The sequence below is a fragment of the Castor canadensis genome, chromosome 17 (genome assembly GCF_047511655.1).
Source record: "Castor canadensis chromosome 17, mCasCan1.hap1v2, whole genome shotgun sequence".
NCBI classification, from domain to species: domain Eukaryota; kingdom Metazoa; phylum Chordata; class Mammalia; order Rodentia; family Castoridae; genus Castor; species Castor canadensis.
Genome location: NC_133402.1, coordinates 619,325 through 639,929, shown reverse-complemented (window position 1 = coordinate 639,929; position 20,605 = coordinate 619,325). Strand labels below are relative to the sequence as shown.

Genomic DNA, 20,605 nt, shown 5'->3' with positions numbered 1-20,605 from the left:
TGGGCCCATGAAGAGCCAGGACCTGCTTAGCCACAACCCAGGCCAGCAGGGGGACACAAGGCCCAGGCCATCAGGACAAGTAGGACTAGGTTGTACTTTGATGTCACTCCTCTTGCTGGTGGGTCTGAATAAAGCGTGAGGCTATTCTGCAGCCTGTATCTTTGCTGGGGCCCCAGCAATGGCATAGAGACCCTCTCACCAGGGCCCAGACCTTTCTGGCTTCCTACAGCCTTCAGCTGAGGGCTGGGAACAGGACTTCCATCGCCTCAGGGACAGCAGTAATCATGTCAGAAAGGCCTTGAATGACCCCCACCTGCCTAGAGGCCCAACCTTGTACCTCCTTTCCATGACAATGGGAGGACTGAACTCAGGGAGCCACGTTAACAGGATCACGAGAAACCCCAAAGTCACACCCTTTCACCTGGTCCTGAGAACACCATAGGACAAGTCTGTAGGGGGACATACTACTGTTTATTGGGTTCAAGTGCCCTTGGGGTTAGACAGTGACTCCTGGACAGGTGGAGCTCCATGATGGGCTGGGGCATTAGCTCAGAGTCAAGACCAGGAGCAGAGCTGGAATCAATGCTAGCACAAGTCCACGTTTGAGGGGGGCTCCCCTGGAAAAGGCTTCTGTACAAAGAAGGGATGACTCAGACCCACCTGCTTCTACCCACCCTAAATCTGCCCCCAGGCTGCCCTAACGCACCTCGGAAGTTGAGGTCTAGGACCAGGTAGCCATTGGGGGTGCCACCATGGAGCCCCAGCCCCAGCCTATCCAGGTCTTCCTGCGGCTGCCGGAAGATCCAATCCCGCACTGGGCTGTTATTCTCCTCTGCCTGCAGACCCACCACGTGTGGTCCCAGAAGTTTTTGCACCTCATCTACGGTCAGTTGCTGGGAGAGCATCAAACAACCATCAGGGTCGCCAGGTCCCGGGAAGACTGAGGGCTCCACTGTGTGCAAACCTCAGGCCCTCCAGACTTGGGGGATATTAGGTCAGCTGCCCCAGATTCAATAGTCGCCTATCCTAAGGCCCTGCTCTACCTCAGGCCCTGCCCCTTCCACTGACCACACCCCCCAGCCCCTCCTCCCATATAGGGGACCTCTTTTCCTAGGTCCTACACCTTATAGGTCCCCTCAGCTTCCAGTAAGGCCACCTACCAAGCCCCTTCCTCCATAGCCCAAGTCCCAGTACCTCCAGAGGCCCCGCCCCCACCTACCACCAAGGTCTCCAGTGGCAGCTTCTTGAATGTGGCCATGTCCATGCTGACATTCTGCCCACTGAATGCCTGCAGGTCTTCCTTCGGGGCCCCACCTGCACAGGGAGTGGGGCTCCAAGTCTGAGACCTGAAAACACACCCCAGTCCCACCCTCTGACCATAGGTAGCCCACATTCTTTACAGAGATTGCCTACTTCCTAAGGAATTCCTCAGCCCGGCTTTGCTTGACCAGGGCCTGAGCCTCTGGGGTAGAGAGGTGGGAGAAGCAGAAGCTCAGCAGGATCAGACAGAAACAGAACCCCCCTTCCCCAGCTTCTCAGCGTACACACTTGGAGAGCAGAGGGGGTGACCTCCCAGTCAGGACAGCAGGCAGCCTGGCTAGGTAAGGACCTGGCTGTATGAGTGGGCACATAAAGATCCACCTGGCCATGTGTGCCCCAGCCTCACCCAAGAAGGCCTTGATCTTTCCAAAGTATTCCAGCCCACTGATATTCTGGAAGGCCAAGCGGGCATAGGGATAGAGGATGTCCAGCTGCCTCTGGCTGCACGAGTCCAGGTCCTGGGGCTCGACCGTCCTGGGGCACAGTGTGGAGTCAAGTATGAGTGAGGTGACCCAAATGTTCAGTATGGGCCCCCTGGCCCGTAGAGCCCCTGGCACTCACCACAAGACCCTGGGGGGCACAGAGTCCAGCTGCTCAGGGCTGAGGATACACAGGTAGGTAGGACGGATGTTGGCCAGGGTGTCCAGGGTGTCTTTGTCCAACTGGCCCTTTCCCAGCAGATAGCGGGCAACCAGGGCAGCTGCCTGTGGGAGGAGGCCACTGAAGTGCCTTGGGAGAAGGAGAGATGTACCCCTCACCAACCTGCATGACCTCATGCTACACCTCAAGCAGGTGTCACCTGAGCATCCATCTGTTTCCTTTCAGCAACTTTGAGGAGATTTTTCACTGTTTCCAGGGAGGTCACATTCCACTTTTGGATGTCCTCAAGGGTGAGGTAGCGGAAGAAGTAGCTCAGCCGCTGGATCAGGGACTCAGGGTAGCCTTGTGGGTAGAACTGGGAGGGGAGTGACCGTGAGGGCCACAGCCACTCCTGGGCAACTGGGTTGGTCCTAAGCATGGTGGTGGGCAGGGAAGCCCATTATGAGTTACCTCATCCAATTTGTGCTTAAAGATGCTGAGCTGCTGGTAGGTGAAGGGAACCCTGTTTACACGGTCTATCTGGGCAGCCAGCAGGGCACCGTCCACGCAGGCCTTCAGCTCCCACTCCTCATAGAAGAAGAGTTTTTCATCCACCACTTGGGGCTTCCGCTCTGGAGGGCAGGCCCTCTCTGCAGAGGCAGGCAAGAGTCAGGAGCAGCCTGCTCCATTCAGCCTCTCCTTCCTCCCATGCCCTTGGGACAAATGGGGCAATTCTGCCCACTCTGTGAGGTCCACCTAACAAACTGAGGAGCCAGGAAGGGTCACGGGCGGGGGCAGGACAATGCTAGTCCCCCCACCCTCAGTGTCCTCCCCTAGCCTACTTCCTGACGGGCAGGTGCAAACTCACTCTCTGTGCCCCGCCGGAACCTCGGGAGCAGGGCAGGAAGCTCAGATCCCCGCCAGGATGGGCTCCTGGAGACGCGCTGCAGCCACACAGCTGTGACACTCTGAGGACAGAGAGGGGCAGGATGAGCCTCCAGGCCCAGCGGCTTCACAGTCAGGCTAGGGGTGGGGTCTCACCTTGGGAATGCTGTGGATGATGGGCTGATCCAACACAGCCAACAGGCCCTGCAGAGCATTCAGGCTGGAAGCTGACCACCTTGACGGGGGGCTGTCCAGATATAGGAACCCTAATCAAGGACCCCCGAATGCAGGCAGAGCGGGAGACAGAGCCAGGGTCAGGCACTGTCCCCGGATGGAGGCTGTGAAAAGGACAGCCATAGACAAGGTGCAGTAGGGGACAGCTGACCCTGGGCCACCCAGCACGGCTGTAAATGTCCTCACTGGCTGCCCACATATACACCAGCCTGAGCATACCCTCAAGGTCCCAGACACCCCCACGTACCCATAGGGGCGTCCTCCACCCTGCAGAGCCATCCTTGCTGCCTCCTCCTGGTCCTGGTCCAGGGGTTCCGGGCAACCCGCTAGCCAAGGGAGGAGGGCTTCCGCTGAGTCGGCCACAAAGCTCCCAGGCAGGTCACAAGCCAGGTTTCCCAGAGCCTGCACGTCTGCCTGACTCACCCGAGAACCCCGCACTCCCTGCGCAAGCAGTCAGCCTCAGTGACTTCTGAGGTCCACTGAGCCCCTCACCACCCTGCTCCCACCTAGCCCATTCCATACCCGGCAGGACAGAGCGGCAAGAAGCAGGCGCTGACGCTCGGGAGACTTCCGAGGGAGCACGTGTATGTTGACCTTAGAAACTCGAGACAGGAAGCTAGTGCAGGCCTGGGGCCCCAGGAATGCAGCCGGGCTGTGGGAAAGGGGTGCTAGGGCAGGCTGTGCTGACTACTGCACTCCCCTCCCCAAGGGCCACCCAGAGACACCCAGTTCCTGTGCCTTAAGGTCCGGGGTGCAGAGGGTGTGGCCAGGCTCCTAGCACAAAGCCTACTTGAGAAAGGGCAGCACGTCCACTGGGATGGCGTCCAGGTCCTCAGGGGCAAGGTGCTCAGAGAGGCGATGTGCCAGACAGCGCAGCTGCCAGGAGATCAGGATGTCCAGTTGGAATGCGTAGGCCATAATCCCCCATGATGGGCCAGGGCCCCCCAGGTCCTTCACTCCCCACACTGTACATTCCAGCCCCCTAGCCCTGCTCACACAGAGCCTATGACATGAAAGCCCTGCCACCAACAGAGCTGTCACGAGACCCTGGACATATACAGGCTGGGCACACAGCACCTGGGCTGGCTGTCCTCTCCCCCTCTCTGTCTCAGCCTGTCCTTGAATCATGCCGCTATCAACCATGTTTGGGGGACCAAACATTGAAGGCTGGCCCCAGGTCCCCAGAAGGTGGACAGCCAGGTTGCCTCAGACTTGTTCCAGACCCTAGTGGGAACATGCACCCTAGTGGTCAATTTAGGTTGCCAGAGAAGCTTTGGGAGGAGTCACCAGCCAGATCCTGGGTGGGGATGGAGGTGGGCAATAGTGCTGTGGTAGACCCCAGAGCCCACTCACCAACTCTCCCACCCCACCCAAAGACCACAGAAAAGCAACTGACCTGATCTACCTGGAGCGTGACATTCTTCTGCCCCACGGCTATGGCCAGCTCCCGGACACGCTCCGTGCTCAGGCCAGACACCTCCGCACATGAGAAGCTAAGGAGGAGGTCTGGGGCGAGGCTGGGAGCAGAGCCCAGAGTGTGCACCCAGTACAGGCCCTCCCAAGGTGCCCCCCCACAGCAGCCCCTCCTCCCACAGAGCCCCCTCCCTTGAGGACCCCAGATCTCCTTGTGACTTCCCTGGGCCAGGCCACACCCTGGAGGGCAAGGGATGGCTATTCCCTGGGTGGGGGAAGGGCGGTCCCCTCCGTCCCTGAGCCCAACCAGGCAGGGAATGAGGGGGGCAGAGAGAGATCAGGCAGAACCAGGAGCAGGCATGGCAGACAGTGGAGGATGAGGACCCAGGCACCTGGCCACCCAGCCCACAAGACACCAGAGCCCCTGAAGCCTGCAGGGCACTGGACCCACCTGGCAAAGTCACCTGTGCCGGGCAAGACTCGGTCGAGTTGCACAGTGTCCTGGAAACAAGGCTTGGCTAACAGCTCTCTCAGGCAGGTGTTTCTCAGGCCTGCTATATCTTGGGCTCAGCTGCTTCAAGGTCCAGGTGCGCTCTGGGCCCAGTTACTCTCTGAGCCCAGGGGCTTCCTGGAGCTTATGTCTTGGATTCATGGGCTTAACTACTTCCTGACCTGGCTACTTCCAGAGTGCAGCTATACCTTTGCCAATGTGTACCTTTGAAAAGCAGCACTCAGGGCTGATACGTCTTCACGCATGTGGTAGAGAATGTGGTCCGTGCCGTGCCTCCCACTGCAGGCAAGGCACAGACCTCCACCCAGGACCAGAAAGCCCTCCCGTGTCCCCAGAGGACCTCACCTCTCCCGTCTCTGCAGCCCTCAGAGGTTGCACCCACCCTGCAGGACAGAGGGCAAGAGGTTGGAGGGGGCACAGGGGCTGCTGGGGTATCCCCCAACCCTGGGAAGGGGACAGAGTTAGACTTCTCCCCAGCCCCAGCCCAGTGCATGGTCTGCAGGGTGAGGGAGAGTTAGGGCTTCTGCCCCTCATGGAGTTATAGCCCATGGACTGCCCTACACACAGGGAGCCCGGGCCTCCCACTTCTTCAGGGTGATCAACACTGCTCCCAGGACACCCACTGTGCTCAGCTTCTGATCCCTTCTAGCCACCTGCCCACAGCCCCAGGGGCCCAGTGTGAGGCAGACTGAACCCCTCCCAAGGTCCCAACCCTCGAAGGGCCCTGGGCTACCCTCACCACTCTGGTGATCAGCCTGCCCCATACTCACCAAGAGTGAGCACTAGCAGCAGTAGGTGGCCATGGGTGGGCGTCCTACAGGGCTCCAGGGGGCATCGAGCTGTTAGCAAGGCCATGGTCTGTGGAGGACAGTGACTCTGAGTCCCCTGTCCCCACCTACACCACTGTTCCAGGTCAGTGAGGGGCCTGTGGGCCCTGGAGGGCTCTAGTCCAACCTCTGTGGGCTTTTGCAGCAGCCTCTGTACTACTCTCTAGACGGGCAGCCTGGCCAGCGGGAAGCCAGCCCTCCTGCGGGGTGGGAGGGGAGCGGGGGAGGGAGGGCAGGGGGCCAAGTCTGAGTCAGCCCAGCTTCCAGCTGTGAGACCCAGGCAGGAAGTTGAGCCCATCCCTCTCCCCACAGGGCAGGTTGATAAAAGCCTGGGTGCAAGGAGATAGGGCTGCCTCCTCCTGCTCAGGTTGGCCTCAGTTTCCCCATTGGCACCAGCGGGACTTAGCAGTTCTCTCTCCTGGGGTGAGGGGCCCTCCTCTTCTCTGTACCCTCAGCTGCAGAGCCAGGGCACTGCCAGGTAGACAATGCAGTGAAAGGTGACCCCATCTACCTGCCTTTGCTAACCCCATTTTTTAGTGGGTGGGGAAGTGGGTGTGTGGGCAGCATGGGGGCCCTGTGGTGGGGGTGGTACGCAGGGTGGACCCTCCCTGGAGAGGAAATACCTTCCTAGGGAAGGGTTGGGGTGCACAGAGACCAAACCACCTTCCACCCACCCATCAGAGAGGCAACCCCAAACCCCAGCCCAGACCTATACGGGGCCCCGACAGCTCAGAACAAGAGGCTCTTGCTGGACATCGTGGTGCACACTTATAATCTTAGCACTCAGGAAGCTGAGGCAGGAGAATCATGAGTTCCAGGCCAGCCTGGGCTACATAGAGAGGCCCTATCTCAAAAAAAAATAAAATAAAATAAATGCAAAAATAAAAAAGGACTGGAGGTATGGCTCCAGTGGTAGAGTGCCTGATTTACAACCCCTGATTTACAAAGTCCTGAGTTCAAACCCCAGTCTCACCAAAAAAAACCAAACTGACCTTGAGCTGTCCCTATCCACTGGGCAGAGCCACCTGGTCAGCCCAGCAGCATGGAGAGTCTGAGCAGCCACAGGGCCTCCAGATAACATCCTCTCCCTGCCCCCCAGGCCTGGGGTGGCCAAGAGGGGGCCTGGGGTGGCCAAGCAAGAGATGTGCCCCAGCCACGGGAGACTGTGCAACCCTCAGACCAGCCCCATGTGACCTGAGACCCATAGCATCCTGGGTAGGGACCTGGGGGCCTGACCTCCAAAGGCTGCTGTGGGCCCTGGAACCTGTGTCTTTTGTGCCCCACCTCAGGAGGGCCAAGTGGGGGGACCCTGGGGGCCCTGCAGTTGCCTGGGTCCAAGTCGCACCTCATATGGAGCCCACTCAGCTCAGGCCACAGTGCATGTCTTAGTGTGAGATGGAATGAGGACCCCAAATATTCTATCAGCTCCTGAAATGCTGGCTTTGTGGGTCCCAGTGAAAGTGTGTGGGGTAGGGATGAGCAGCGCAGAAGAGGCACCAGCAGGGGTCCCATCCTCATCCCTTGTCCTCTGTGGCCACTGCCCCTCCAATCACCTATTGTTCATAGTCACCGCACACTTGCTGAGCGCCTGTTGTATGCTGGACCCTGTCCAGAACTCTGTGGTGGGACCCGACCATGGAGACAGACCTGCTGCTAGTGTGACAGCCAGGTACCTTTATTCCCCAGCTGTGTCTAGGGTCCAAGCTGACTATAAGTTCCTTGACAGAGACTGTGAAGTTTGTAGAGTGTGCAGCCATGACTCTGGTGGGGCAATGGCCAGCCCCACCTCCCACCCGTGCTCACCCAAATGTCAAGAGCTCTCAGCTGGGCAGGTGAGAGTCTGCAGGATAAAGGCCCAGCACTCCTGGACCCCTGCCTCACCCACCTGCACCATCTCCCTCCCCCAGCCCAGCCCCCCTCCCAGGTCTGGTCCTTGAGGGAAAATGAAGTCAAACCACATTCCTTATCAAGGAAAGGTGAGGGTGGGTGTGACCACAGGGTCATCTGGTACATCCGTAAACAGAGATGTCCTGTCTGTGGCCAACTGGAGTCACACAGCACATACAGGGCTGGGAACAGAAAAGATTCCTGGAAGGGAGGGGGTCCTTGCTGCTCCCCGCTGTGAAGTAGGGGGGACACCCATGGTGGGCAGGCCCCTCCCATGATAGGTCCCAGTAACAGCCTGAGTTTGGTCCCGGTTCTGACCCGGGCAGGCTGGGCTGGAGGTGCCAGGAGGTGCTGGTAGAGGCACCACACACACACTTGCACACGTCAGTGCCCATGTACCAGACACACGGGCACTGAGGGCTGGACACTGAGGTGGGTCCCAAGAGAGTTCCCTGACGTCCCGTCTTGAAAGCCCCCAGCTAGACTGGGATTCCAGTTGCACAGCTGGCAGCCCTGCCCTGATAGGAAGTGGAGGGGCCGGACATGGGTGTTTACAGCGCAGCCTTCTGCCTGTGGAGAGCACGGTGCCAAGCTGTCCATCTCGGGGGACGTTCCCCCGTTCCTCTGGCTCTCGTCTGACCTGTGTCCAATTCATGCTGCCTGCCCCTCACTCTGGGGGTCCTTGAGTCCCTGACCCCTGGCACCTAGGAAAAGCCTGGCTTAGGGCAGCCACTAGTCCCGCTACAGGAGGACCAAGGGCAGCCTCGCTTCAGCACCACCATGGGGAAGAGGCTCAGGATGGCTGCTCACAGGTCCTGGGAGGGGCCGGCCTCCGTCCCGGTCATGGGAGGCAGGAATGAAGAAGCAGTCAGAGGGTGTGTGCTATGTGGACGGGGAATGGGGTGTGATCACCAAGTTCTCTGCAAATACCGATGGTCTGTGTAAAGGAAGTGCTGGAAAGTGGGCTGGCAGGAGATGCCCGAATCCTCCTCTTTGGCCATAGGCTTTGTTGCTTGGGTGTGGCGTCATAACACCCACTGAGACCTCCAGGGCCCCAGGGGCCCCTCCCATGGAGACACTGACAAACCAGGGTGATGGACAAACTTGAGTATCCTCTGTTTCAGTGTCCTCGCCCAGGCAGCGGGGTGTGGAGAGCCTGGGCAGCTCCCCGGGGCTGTCAAGGGGAACAAATGAGGCTTGGCCTGGGAAGCTGGGAGTGGTACAGCTTACACCGCAGGAATGTGTGGGTGGACACTTTCAGGGGAACCGCAGACAGGTACCTGCCAGACCCAGGCAACCGGGGGGAGGAGGACTGCCCTGTGCCCTGGAGTGCCAGGCCTGGGCTTCATTCTTACACTGCCATTTCTCTGGAGAGGAACTGAGAAAGAGTGGTCAGAGCCTTGTGGTGAGTCAGGGTATGGCTCCTAGTGACGCAGGTGGAGTGGTGGACATCACTGAGGCCATGAAGTGAGCAGATGAGGTTCTGCAGAACCAGATCCAAACAGGCCAGGGCCAGCCCCAGTGACACACGGCACCACACTCCATGACGGTGGCTGACTGGCGTCAACCTGGCCAGCCCTGGCTAGTGTCCAGAGGTGAGGTAAGACCATCTTCCATGGACCACAGTTTGTGGTGTCGTGACCTCCACCTCCGACCCTTCCGATAATTAGTGATCATCAGTTCCCCATATGGAATCTGTTCCCACTTTTAGCCTGGTATGAGAGCCTGGGTTCCAGGACCAAAAACAAACCAAAAAACCTGCAAAGGCTTCTGTTTGCTGAACTGAGTTCACACGGCGCCCGACTGACCTTTTCCACAAGTGGGTTTTCTAACCCACTTAGTTGAACGTAATCCTAATGAACACAAAATTCAACAAGGCTGCTAGGTAGAAGAATCAACTTACAAAATCAACAGGGAGGTAAGTCTTTTTAAAGAAAAAAAGTCCCTTCCATAGACAATTTAAAAATGCTGAATGAAATATGTGTAACAAGCGGGGAAACAAATGTCTACACTTTTTATTGATGAAGTCTGAAATGTAACGATAACTGAGTACAAATATTATAACATAGGTCACTCATGAAAAAGACGGAATCATTTTAGGGGGATAATTATGTAGCTTGAGGTTCGAAGTTACTGTTTTCCATCCTCAAAATCTATTACAAGCTAGATATGGTAACACACACCTGTAATCCCAGCACTCAGGAGGCTGAGGCAGGAGAATTGAGCGTTTGAAGCCATGGTCTCAAAACAAAAAAATCAGCCAGGAGACGGTGGCTCACGCCTATAATCCTAGAGACTCAGGAGGCAGAGATCAGGAGGATCTTGGTTTGAAGCCAGCCCAGACAAATAATTCAAGAGACCCTATCTTGAAAACAGCCATCAGAAAAAAAGGGGCTGGTGGAGTGGCGCAAGGTGTAGGCCCTGAGTTCAAGTCCCAATACCACAAAAAAAAATTTCTTGTTAATACAAATCTGTAATGAGAAGGCACCTCACGCAGGAGAATGGATTTTTTTGGGGGGGTGGAGTGGGACTGGGGTTTGAACTCAGGGCTTTGCATTTGCAAAGCAGGTAGTCTACCACTTGAACCACACCTTCAGTCCATTTTGCCCCAGTTATTTTGGAGATGGGTATTGTGAACTATTTGCCTGGGATTATAATTTGAGCTGAGATGATATACCCGCGTCTGCGTGGGAGTGGAGATTTACCTGTTGGTTAGACTCTGCCCACACAGAAAGTACATAAAGCATGTCACTTGTGACTCTACTGTGTCCTTAAAATGACAGTGTAATCTCCATGGAAGTGCTGCTGTCCCTTGTGATGTAGGGTGACTTCATTAGTTAATTCAGTGTTGGGTAAAAGAGACTGAACCGGGCTTTCCTTGAAGAATCACAGCTGTGCCCTCAGGAGGGCAAGTGGGTGTCTCGGCGTCTGCTCCTGACACCAGTTCTCAGAACTGGTCCGGCTGGGGGCTCAGCACTCCACTGAGAACTCGCTGGAGAACAACGCAGCGAGAAGCCATGTGTGACTCTCACCTCACAGTGATACCTGAGCCTTGTTGCCCGGGTTCATGTCCCGGCATAAAGGATGACTGAAGACACCAGACCAGGCATTAAGAGTTAAAGCAAGCACAAAGTTTATTGAAAGGATAGCAAAGCACCCTGACGGGTGGGACTTAGTGAAATTGATAAGCTAAAGAATGGCTGAAGTCTAGGAGATGATACAGGGCACTAACTGGCTTGGGTCCAACTAGTCTACCTTGAAACTATATTTGTGATCGGTTGGCGCCTAGTCAACTTTGCATTAAATCCGACCACCTGTCTACCCCTCTGCTTATAGAACTGGACATTCCAGAAGGGCTTGGTCAGACTGTCCTGGCCTTGGAAGTTTGCCCAACTCCTCCCAGCCTTGGGGCCCACTTTCCACATTGTGCAGCTGCATCTTGTTACTTTGATGAGAGGCTCGTTATTTCTCTGAGAAGCCCATGGTTTCACACACCTCTTTAGATGTCTGCTTTATAGTGCCTCTCTCATCCAAATTGGAGTCACCTCTGTCATTGCTCCCCTCACAACAGCTTGGGAAATATGTCACCTCGGCCTGTTCTGCGCCCCACAGACCTCCATCAGCTGTGACATGGAGGCAGACTCCCTTCAGGTAATGCTGAATGTCTTCTCAACCTTGAACTGCTCTTGCTGCAGGTGGTTTATTCCTCTTCCTATAAGCTGTCCCTGCAGCAGTCTCTGTAACAGCTGTGGCTTCGGCATGAGCCAAGAAAACTACAGTACTGCAGATCACTCACCATGTTCTTTTTTTATTGTATGGATTTATTTATTTCTTATTTTTGGTGGCCTGGACGATGACTCTCCTATTTGATGCTTCCCACCATTGCTGGAATGACAGGTGTGTGCCACCGTGCCCAACTTTTTTCCATTAAAATGGGGTCTTGCTAATTTTTTTTTTTTTTGGGCCTGGGCTGGCCTTGAACTGCAATCCTCCTGATCTTAGCCTCCCAAGTAGCTAGGATTACAGGCATGAGCCACTGGCATTTGTTTTTGATGTTCATCCTGACATCCTTCTCTGAGGCAATTGTTCTTTACTGAAAGACCAGGTCTTTTTCTTGGATGGAACCCAGGACCTTCTGCATGCTGAGTAAGAGCTGCACTTCCAGTTCTTGTTTTTATTTTTGGTTTGAGATAGGGTCTCGTTAAGTTACCCAGGCTGGGCTTGAACTCCTGATGCTCCTGCCTCTGCCCAGCTCAATGGATAGTCCTAAACACATCGATTTCCTCTGAGTGTACTTCAGCTGCTGCACCCCAACAAACTGACAAAGTCACCATCAAGAAGTGGCTTTTCTTGCTCAACTAATAAATCAACCACTCGACCTCAGCCTTATTTTCATTTTTTAAATGGAGATATTCTCTTGTGATGAGATGATCTATTTTAAACTTTTAATTTTCTAACTAGCTTTCCTGTGAGTGGGGAACATTTCCTGTGACAATTGCTGCTGTCATTGCAGCTAACAATCTAATTTGTTTTTGTTAGTGCTGGGGATGTAACCCAGGGCCTTCTGCAGGAGAGGCAAGTGCTCTCCCACTGAGCACTGAGCTACAGCCCCAGCTCTTGTCATCTACTTTGAAAAATTGATGCACACTTGAAACCTGACATTCAGAGGCCATTTTCCCCTTCTTCTGACATCACGTGCACTGGCAATAATATAAAATAAACGTCACAGCATGAGGACCTGTAGGCCTAGAAATGCTGTCACTGCTGCTGAGTGCAATCTGCCCTTGTGGCATGGGAGCTGCCTCAATAACACGTCAGCACCGTGTGCCAATTCAACCGTATTCAGGGACACTACACCCTAAATCTCACATACTTTTCACGTATTACCAAATATTGTCCTTTGACTTTATTTTTGGGGGGGCAGTACTGGGGTCTGAACTCGGGGAAATTTGGTATTTCTAACTGAACATCAAAGAGAGCACATCTTAACTGGGGGAGTGGTGAGTACAGAACTAGACTCAAATTCACTCAATTACACGCTTTAGAAAGGGGCAGTTATGTAAATTATACTTCAATAAACCTGACTTGGGCAGGAAGTGTACTCAGTGGTAGAGTTGCTTGCCTAGCATTTGTAAGGTCCTGGGTTCAATCCCTAGTACCACACACGCGCACACACAAAAAAGAAAGAAAGAAAGAGTGAAGTCCAAAGGTAAGTAGAAGAAATAACTAGATGAGTGCAGAAATCAACAAAATGGAAACAGAGGAAATTAAAGCTGAGGCAAGAGGATTGTGAGTTCAAGACCAGCCTGGGCTACATAGAAAGACCCTATCTCAAAAACAAAAGACATAAAGAAAATTACCAAAGCCTAACGGGGCTTATTTGAAAGCAGCAGAATTAATAACACTGAATACTTTTAAATACTTGTAGGGTACTGAATGATATCTCAGTAAAGCTGGAAACGCAGTGTTTATCAACAGACTCTCGTGTGTGGTGTCCATGTAAGAACGACCAGTCAGCCTCAAGAAATACTGAAGTTTTTATACCCGCTACGGTGGGGGACCTTAAAAACATTACGCTAAGTGAAAGAGCCAGACACAGCCACACAAATATTGTGGGACCCCATTTGCACCACCCACAGTAGGAAATCCAGAGACAGGAAATATAAATGACCAGAAGGTGAGGAAGGGTAACAGAGGATTACTGTGCAATGGATACAATGTTTCTATTTGCAGTGAGGAAAATTTTCTGGAAATGACAGTGGTGATAGTTATACAACACTGTGAACATACTTAGTGCCACTGAGCTGTGCACTTAAAATGATTACAGCTGGGCACTGCTAGCTCACCCCTTGTAATCCTAGCTTCTTAGGAGTCTGAGATTGGGAAGATCGAGTTTCGAGGCCAGTCCAGCAGCCAGGCAATAAATAGTTCTTGAGACCCCCATCTCCAAAATAAACAGAGCAAAGTGGGCTGGAGACATGGCTCAAATGGTTGAGTGCCTGCTTTGCAAGCTCAAAGCCCTGAATTCAAACTCCAGCACCACACACACACACAAAAAAAAAAAAAAAGAAAGAAAAAGAAACAAGGGGGAATGGACAGAGTGACAAGCCCCAAACTGAAGCTACTTGTGGAAGATTCCACCAGAATAAAGCCCCTGTGTTAGCAGACTAATGTCAGCTAAGGCAGATGTCAAACAGGGAGGAGATACTTCCCACACCTGGAAGGGCTGGCTCAGTAAGCAATAAAAACACACCAAGAGCTACCAATCCAGAAGAAAACCAGCACACCCAGCAGAAAGAGAACCAAGGCACCAGTCTGCAATTCACAGAAGGCGGGTTTATAGAAACAATATGATTCACATATGAAAAAGTAACTGACACCATAGAAATAGTGGACAAGCTGGGTATGGTGGTGCATGCCTGTAATCCGAGCACTTGGGAGGCAGGAGGATTGTGAGTTCCAGGCTAGCCTGGGCTACATAGGCAGACCCTGGCAAGCAAGCAAGAAGAAAGACAGAAAGAATTGGTGGCCCATTGGGATACACAGAAAGATGGCAAACTGCCTGGCTCCTCCCCACAGCTGTGTCTAGGTGGCCCTCCTGCTCATCTTTTCCCACAGTGTTGGTCTGGATTCTGCAGGCTGTGCCCACAGGCACCACTGGCTTCTTGGGAACATCCCTCACCCAGCGTGGGCTGACAGTCTCAGCCTCCAGGCTATAGCTGGCCTTTTCATTGCTTGAGGAAATAAAACTTTGAGGTCCTTTATTCTGCACATAAACCACCTCCCATCACCAATTTTTCACATGGCCACATCTCTTCCTCACCAGGCCACCTGCACCTGGATAAATAGTCACTTCTGCTTTACTGGTGTGGGTTCATTTGACAGTGACCCCATGATCCCTGGGCCCAACTCACACCTGTAGAGAGCAGGAGCTGTGCTCCAAGCTCAGACCTCAGCCTTCTGCTCTGGTTTCTCTAAACACTGTCCCCCAAAGCAGAGAGGTCTGTTGGCTGGGAGTGGGCCCTGGGGGGGTCTGGGCCACGAGGTACCTGCGGTCCTCTTTCCCACTGAGGGGGATCCCAGGGCAGCATCAGCCCCAGTGACCACTCCCTCTCCTCAGTCTACTTCCTGACCACAGGAGTGGGGAATGACCCACCACCCACCTCTTCCTGTCCTCTGAGGGCTCCCAGGATGGACGCAGGGTCCAAGGTGAGAGGCCTTAACCAGTGAGAATGGGTTGTGTTCTAGGACAGGGGCCCACCAACTCCCCCTTACCCCTTTGGTCTATCCCACCAGGTCCCCTTGACATCACTGAGGCTCAGAAGTCTCTGGGTTTTGGGTCCCAGCAGACAGGACCTTGGGAGGTGGGGAACATGTGGGAGGCTCCATTCTACCAAGCTGAGAGCCCGGGGGTGCCTAGGTAAGAGAAGGCAGGTGGAGGAGGGCAGTGTGGGGCTCCCCCACCAGATTCCTGCACACACACATGGCCTGCTTGAGCCCTTTGCAGCCGTTGCTGTGCCCTGACCCTGCCAGTCCTGAAGGGGCCACCTGTGCCTCTCTTCTATCTGGCCCCAGGATGTCCAGGGAGGGAGAGACCCTTCAGTGTGTGCAGAAAGGAAGGTGATGATAAGAAGGGCAGGGGTTTCTTCCTCTGCCAGTCCCTGCAGCAGGGAGTGAGCTGCAACACACAGCCCCCCACACACACACTCCTTTCCACAGCGTCCATGGTACATCCTCTAGGCAGGGTGCCAGCTGCACGACAATTCACCAGTAGGAACCCATGCCCTGTGAAAGACCCCAGGATGAGGAACACCCTGGGCCACATTCACCATCACCTATAAACAGGTGCCCCAGCTGATGGGGAGGCTGGAGGCCGGGGCCCACAGGCCACCCATCCACAGCCCAGCTTGCAGCGTTCTAGCCAGGTGCCCTTGCTGAGCAGGCACAGTCTCTCCATTAGCTGCTAGTTGCAGTCTGTGCCCGGCCTCCCAGGGCTGTTGATCCACCTGTTGACAAGATGTGGCAGTTCCGGACGATGCCACATTGCCAATTGTGCTGGTGATGTACTCAGGCCTGGCGGTAATTCCCTTCAACAAATAAAACATGCTGTTCACCTACTGTTGGCTGAGTCTTGCTGCACAGGGTGGGGGCTCGGCAGGATGCACACCAGGCCCCGGGGAAGGGCCCGGGTCCAGTCCCCCAGGCCCCCAAGTCTTCCTGTGAAAGGCTGCTTTCTCTCCAGGTTTTGAGGATGAGGTAGCCAGGTCCACCACACAGCCCTAGAGGAGCCCAGTGCCGTCTGTGGGCCTTTTCCCTTCCACAGCCAGAACAAGCAGGGAGAGGCCTGGGCCCTCCTGCCATCAGGAAGGGATGGCAGGAGAAGGGCATGAGCCCCCTGTCCCTCCAGATAGATGGTGACCCCATGACCACGGGGTCCCAGGTCGATCCACGCAGAGCCTCTTGGGTGTGAGTGTGAGAAGACATAGACCACCCCACCCTCCCATCAGCACGGTGGTCAGCTTTCTATCACTGTGACAAAACTCCTGAGACCACCAACTTAAAAAGAGGAAGGGGACTGTTTGGGTCACAGCTTTGAAGACTTCAGTCTGTGGTCCCTTACCTCACTGCCTTTGGGTCTATTGCCAGGAGTCACATCACGGCAGGAATGCACGGCAGAGGAGGGCACCAAGAAGCAGAGAGAGGGAGGAAGGGGCCAGGATCCCAAGGATCAGCTTCCCCTCTGCCAGGTCTCCCAAAGTTCCATAGACTGAGGACAAAGTCTTTCAACATGTTAGCCTTAGGGGAAGACTCACAATCCAAACCACAGCTGCCCCCACTAATAAACCTACAAAATAATAGGGCCAGGTGTGTTAGTACACACCTATAATCCCAGCACTTAGGAGCCAGAGGCTGAAGGATCAAGAGTTTGGGGACAGCCTGAGCTACATAGCAAGACTCTATCTCCAAAAATAAACAAAGACTGACAGTGTGGTTCCAGTGGTAGAACACCTGCCTAGCAAGCACGAGGCCCTGAGTTCAAAACCCCAGTACTACCAAAGAACAAAACAAACAAAAATCCAACAAAATAGAACTAGCCCACGAAGTGTGTGGTGACGGTAAGCAGGAGAAAGCATCCTACAGGCTCCAGCCTTCCTGCTGGGCACGAGGCTGCCCAAAGCAGGCCTGATCTGTTCTCAGATCATGGTCAGGAACCACACATCCCACACAGCTGGCTGCACAGGTGGGGCACTTGCAGCCACCCGTTCCCATCTTCCCCAAGCTCAACACCTGGGTGAAACTCTTACCAGGCAGCCCTCAAAGCTGGGGCAGGAGCCCTTGTGGACCCTGGATGCCCTCCCACCCCTGTGCAGGGCCTCTGTGCTGGTGAAAAGCTGGAGACCACAGCCAAGCAGAGCTCCAGGGGTGACCCCACTTCACCTTGCTAATTCTGTGGGGGTGGGGTCTTGGTACACAGCACAGTTAACACTGGAGAATGCAAAGTTGAAATCCAACACTTGAGGAAAAGTAGAACTTCTTTTGAGAAACAAACTCTCCTCCCACCTGTCTTTGTTACTCCCCCTCCCCCAGTCAACCCTCTCCCAGGGTCTTTCTTCTCTTTCTTTTGTTTTTTGAGACAGGATCTCAATATGCAGACCAGGTTGGCCTTGAACTCCCCATCTTCCTGCCTCCGTAGGGAGCTTAGCGAGCTCCTGTTCTACCGAACTAACTGGGGGCAACTGGAGATGCAGAAAGGACAAACGATAGAAGACAGACATGCAGAAAGATGGGGCCAGGTGTGTTGGGCGCTTGGATGGAGACGCACAGCAGCCTCGTGGCTTCCTTCTCTAACTTTCTTTACTCTGCTTTTCTCTTATTCTTTAAGGCCTTACTCCTTTGCTGTTCCTTAAAACTTTGCTTCTTTTCTATTCTTTAAAGTCTCCTGCCTTATACTCACGTCCCATGTTTTCTTTAATCTCTCCTAAAGCCTCAGTGCTCAGACTTGCACTGGCCCACGTTTCCTCTAATCTCTAGCATAACTCAGCAGCAGGCCCCTCGCAAGCCGCCAACCAATCACCCCACCCCATCAAGAAATCCTCATGTCCTCCTTCAGTGAGTCTTTTATACCCAGTGGTAAACAAGGAGGTGGAGCGACAGTTCTCAGGGAGAGGCAAGACATTATAACAAGAGAAACCTGTGTTCCTACTTCTCTGAACTTCAACAATTTAGGAAAAGCAGCTGTGTCACATTTTGCCTAGGCTTCTTATAATCTGCTCCCCACAGCCTCCCAAGTGTGGGGATTACAGGCATGAAGCACCACTCTGCTCTCCCCCAAGGTCATTTTATGCCCACGGCACAGAGCCTGTTTCCCCAAAAGAGCTCATCCAGCTGTTGTTTTCAGGCTTGGCTCACAGTGGCCTTCACCTCGATCCCACCTGATCCTCCCAGGCCAGTGAACCCCACATCACCTCCCCACCTGCTCTATGTAGGTGGGGAGACCTCTCATTGTGTGACCACCCTCCAATTCCATGGGAACTTGGGGACAAAGGCTGCAGTGACTGAGTGGAGGTCTCCCAAAAGATGTGCCTCTGAAACCTGTGAATGAGACCTTCCCTAGGATAAAGGTCTTTGTAGGGTCTTAACAGTCTCAAGACAGCATGCTCTTGGACTAGGATGGACCCCAAGAGTTCAATGACAAATGTTCTGGTGAGAGATGGAGACACAGCCAGAGGGAAGACAGCCGTGAAAACAGGTGGAACCATTTGGTCACAAGCCCAGGACACTTGGTGCCACCTGCAGCAGGAAGAGGCAGGATGGAGCCTCTCTGGGGCCTGAGGAGAGAGCACAGCCCCCACGGACCTGGTCAGACTTCTGGTCTCAGAAATGTGAGGATAAACTTCCATACACCCTGCTGTGGTCATTTGTTATGGCAGACACAGGACAGTGACCCACAGCAGATCCTCCAGACGGTGAAACTCTGACACCAACCCAGACAGGGGGCTGGGCAGCATGCAGGCTTGGGTTGACACTCGGGGAACAGGATGGGAATTCTCTTCCACCTAATGAACATGAGTTCTGTGTGCAAAGGGGGTCTGTGAGCACAACCTGAGGGAGTCCCAGCCCGGGAATCCATGCCAGCCAGGGAAAGGAGCCAACAGGGGGTCACGGGGCCACAGCAGCTTTGAGGTCTAGCCAGCCTCGCTCAGTGTCTCCAGCTGGCCCCTGTGTCCTCCCTGACATGTGTGAGCCCTGGTGTTCCCAGGACCTGGCTTGGGGACTTGCACACGGGAAGCACATGGTAGATACTCGCTAATGATGATGATGAAACAATTTGCAAAGTAGGAGCATGGAGACCCAGAGGCATGGTGTTGGCACAAAAGCAGGGTCTGCAGGGAAATGAGTTAATGAAAGACTCCCAAGGGGCCTAAAAGCCCCACCCAGAGCAGCAGAGAATCCCTCTTGCGTGTGTGTGTGTGTGTGTGTGTGTGTGTGTGTGTGTGTGTGTGTGTGATGAGAAAGAGAGAGAGATCACCATCTCAACCAATAAGCCAGGAGTGGTGGTGTGTGCCTGTCATCCCAGCTACATAGGAGGCCTTAAGTAGGAGGATCTTGGTCCAGGTATCCCCCAGGCCAAAATGTGAGACCCTAGCTATCTAAAAAATAACCTAGAGGCTGGGCGCCTTGGTGGATCACACCTGTAATTCTACCACTCAAGAGGCGGAGATCAGGAGGATCTCGGTTCAAAGCTAGCCCAGGCAAATAGTTTGAGAGACCCTATCTTGAAAAAATCCTTCACAAAAAAGGGCTGGTGGAGTGGCTCGAGGTGAAGGCCCTGAGTTCAAGCCCCAGTTCTGAAAAAAATAAATCAATTAAATAATAAAATAACTAAAGTGTACAATTCAAAATAATGAAAGTAAGCCTAAAACTAGGATGCGACAAGAAACAAGTGTACAATTTGATGAACTTACTACGTTGTTACTAATTTTAACGGTGGTAAAATATATAATTTGTATCCTGTCTTTAGCAGTACTGATGTTTGAACTCAGAGCTTTGTGCTTGCAAAGCAGGGACTCTAACTCTTGAGTCACACCTTCAATCCATTTTTTGATCTGGTTATTTTTGGGGGGGGGTGGAGGGGTCTTTCCAACTATTTGCCCAGGCTGGCCTCAAACCTCAATCCTCCTGATCTGAGCCTTCTGGGTGTAATCCTAGTGCCCAGCTGTATTTATTCTATTTAATGTCAATGAGCAAAACTAGATCCCACTAGTGGAAGATACAGAGAGAAATTATGTCTTCATGTGTAAATCCTACAAAAATTTAAAATGTGCCGGGCTTGCTGGCAGAGTGGCTCAAGTGCTAAGAATGCCTGCCTAGCAAGTGTGAGGCCCTGAGTTCAAACTCCAGTACTACCAAAAAAAAGGTTCTATCTGGACATGAAAAGGTTTCTAAAGGCTCAACAACACAGTCATAAGGAAATGGAGGGCTGGTGTCCAAAATAACAGAAATGGGGCCTCAGGCCCTGGGGGGAAGGTGGGGAAAGGCTCCCCACCCTGCCTGAACCAAACCACCAGGACTGAGTGAGGACTCGCTCCGGGCCTGAATCTACTTCAACAGAAAAGGGGCGCCTGGCGAGGTCCCGGGTTCCTCCGGCCAGAGCAGGAGGCACTGGGGCTGAGCCTCTGGGAGCTCCAAGGCCAGGTGCACTTCTGGCCGGCAGGTAGATGAACGAGTTGAGGATCCCCTCTGCTGCTCTGTGAAGCCGGAGAGACCCTGGCCCGGAAGCTGCGTCGTTCTTCATCGACACTGCTCCTGTGCACCTTAGCCTCGGGGAAGAGAGGAAGACTGAAGCAGCAGGTTTAGTCCCGGGGCGGGGCTCGAGACGCGCTGTGCGACGGCCTGCCAGCAGAGGGCGCGCGCTCCCACAGGACGAGATGCGCATGTGCCAACTGGA

General features: G+C 54.0%; 1 protein-coding gene across 1 annotated transcript; it reads right to left on the bottom strand.

The window, feature by feature from the left end:
• Nucleotides 1-452: 452 nt before the first annotated feature.
• Msln (mesothelin) lies at nt 453-5,975 on the bottom strand. The gene is made up of 17 exons (XM_020177303.2): nt 5,897-5,975; nt 5,713-5,800; nt 5,288-5,325; nt 4,883-4,932; nt 4,415-4,535; nt 3,809-3,894; nt 3,541-3,670; nt 3,266-3,459; nt 2,941-3,031; nt 2,768-2,867; nt 2,371-2,549; nt 2,120-2,275; nt 1,882-2,024; nt 1,667-1,794; nt 1,220-1,314; nt 707-893; nt 453-630 (listed from the first exon to the last, which is right to left on the bottom strand). Exons 2-17 carry the CDS (start codon nt 5,795-5,797, stop codon nt 545-547), a joined length of 1,869 nt encoding a protein of 622 aa, XP_020032892.1. The 5' UTR covers nt 5,798-5,800; nt 5,897-5,975; the 3' UTR covers nt 453-544.
• Between the last annotated feature and the right edge of the window lie 14,630 nt (nt 5,976-20,605).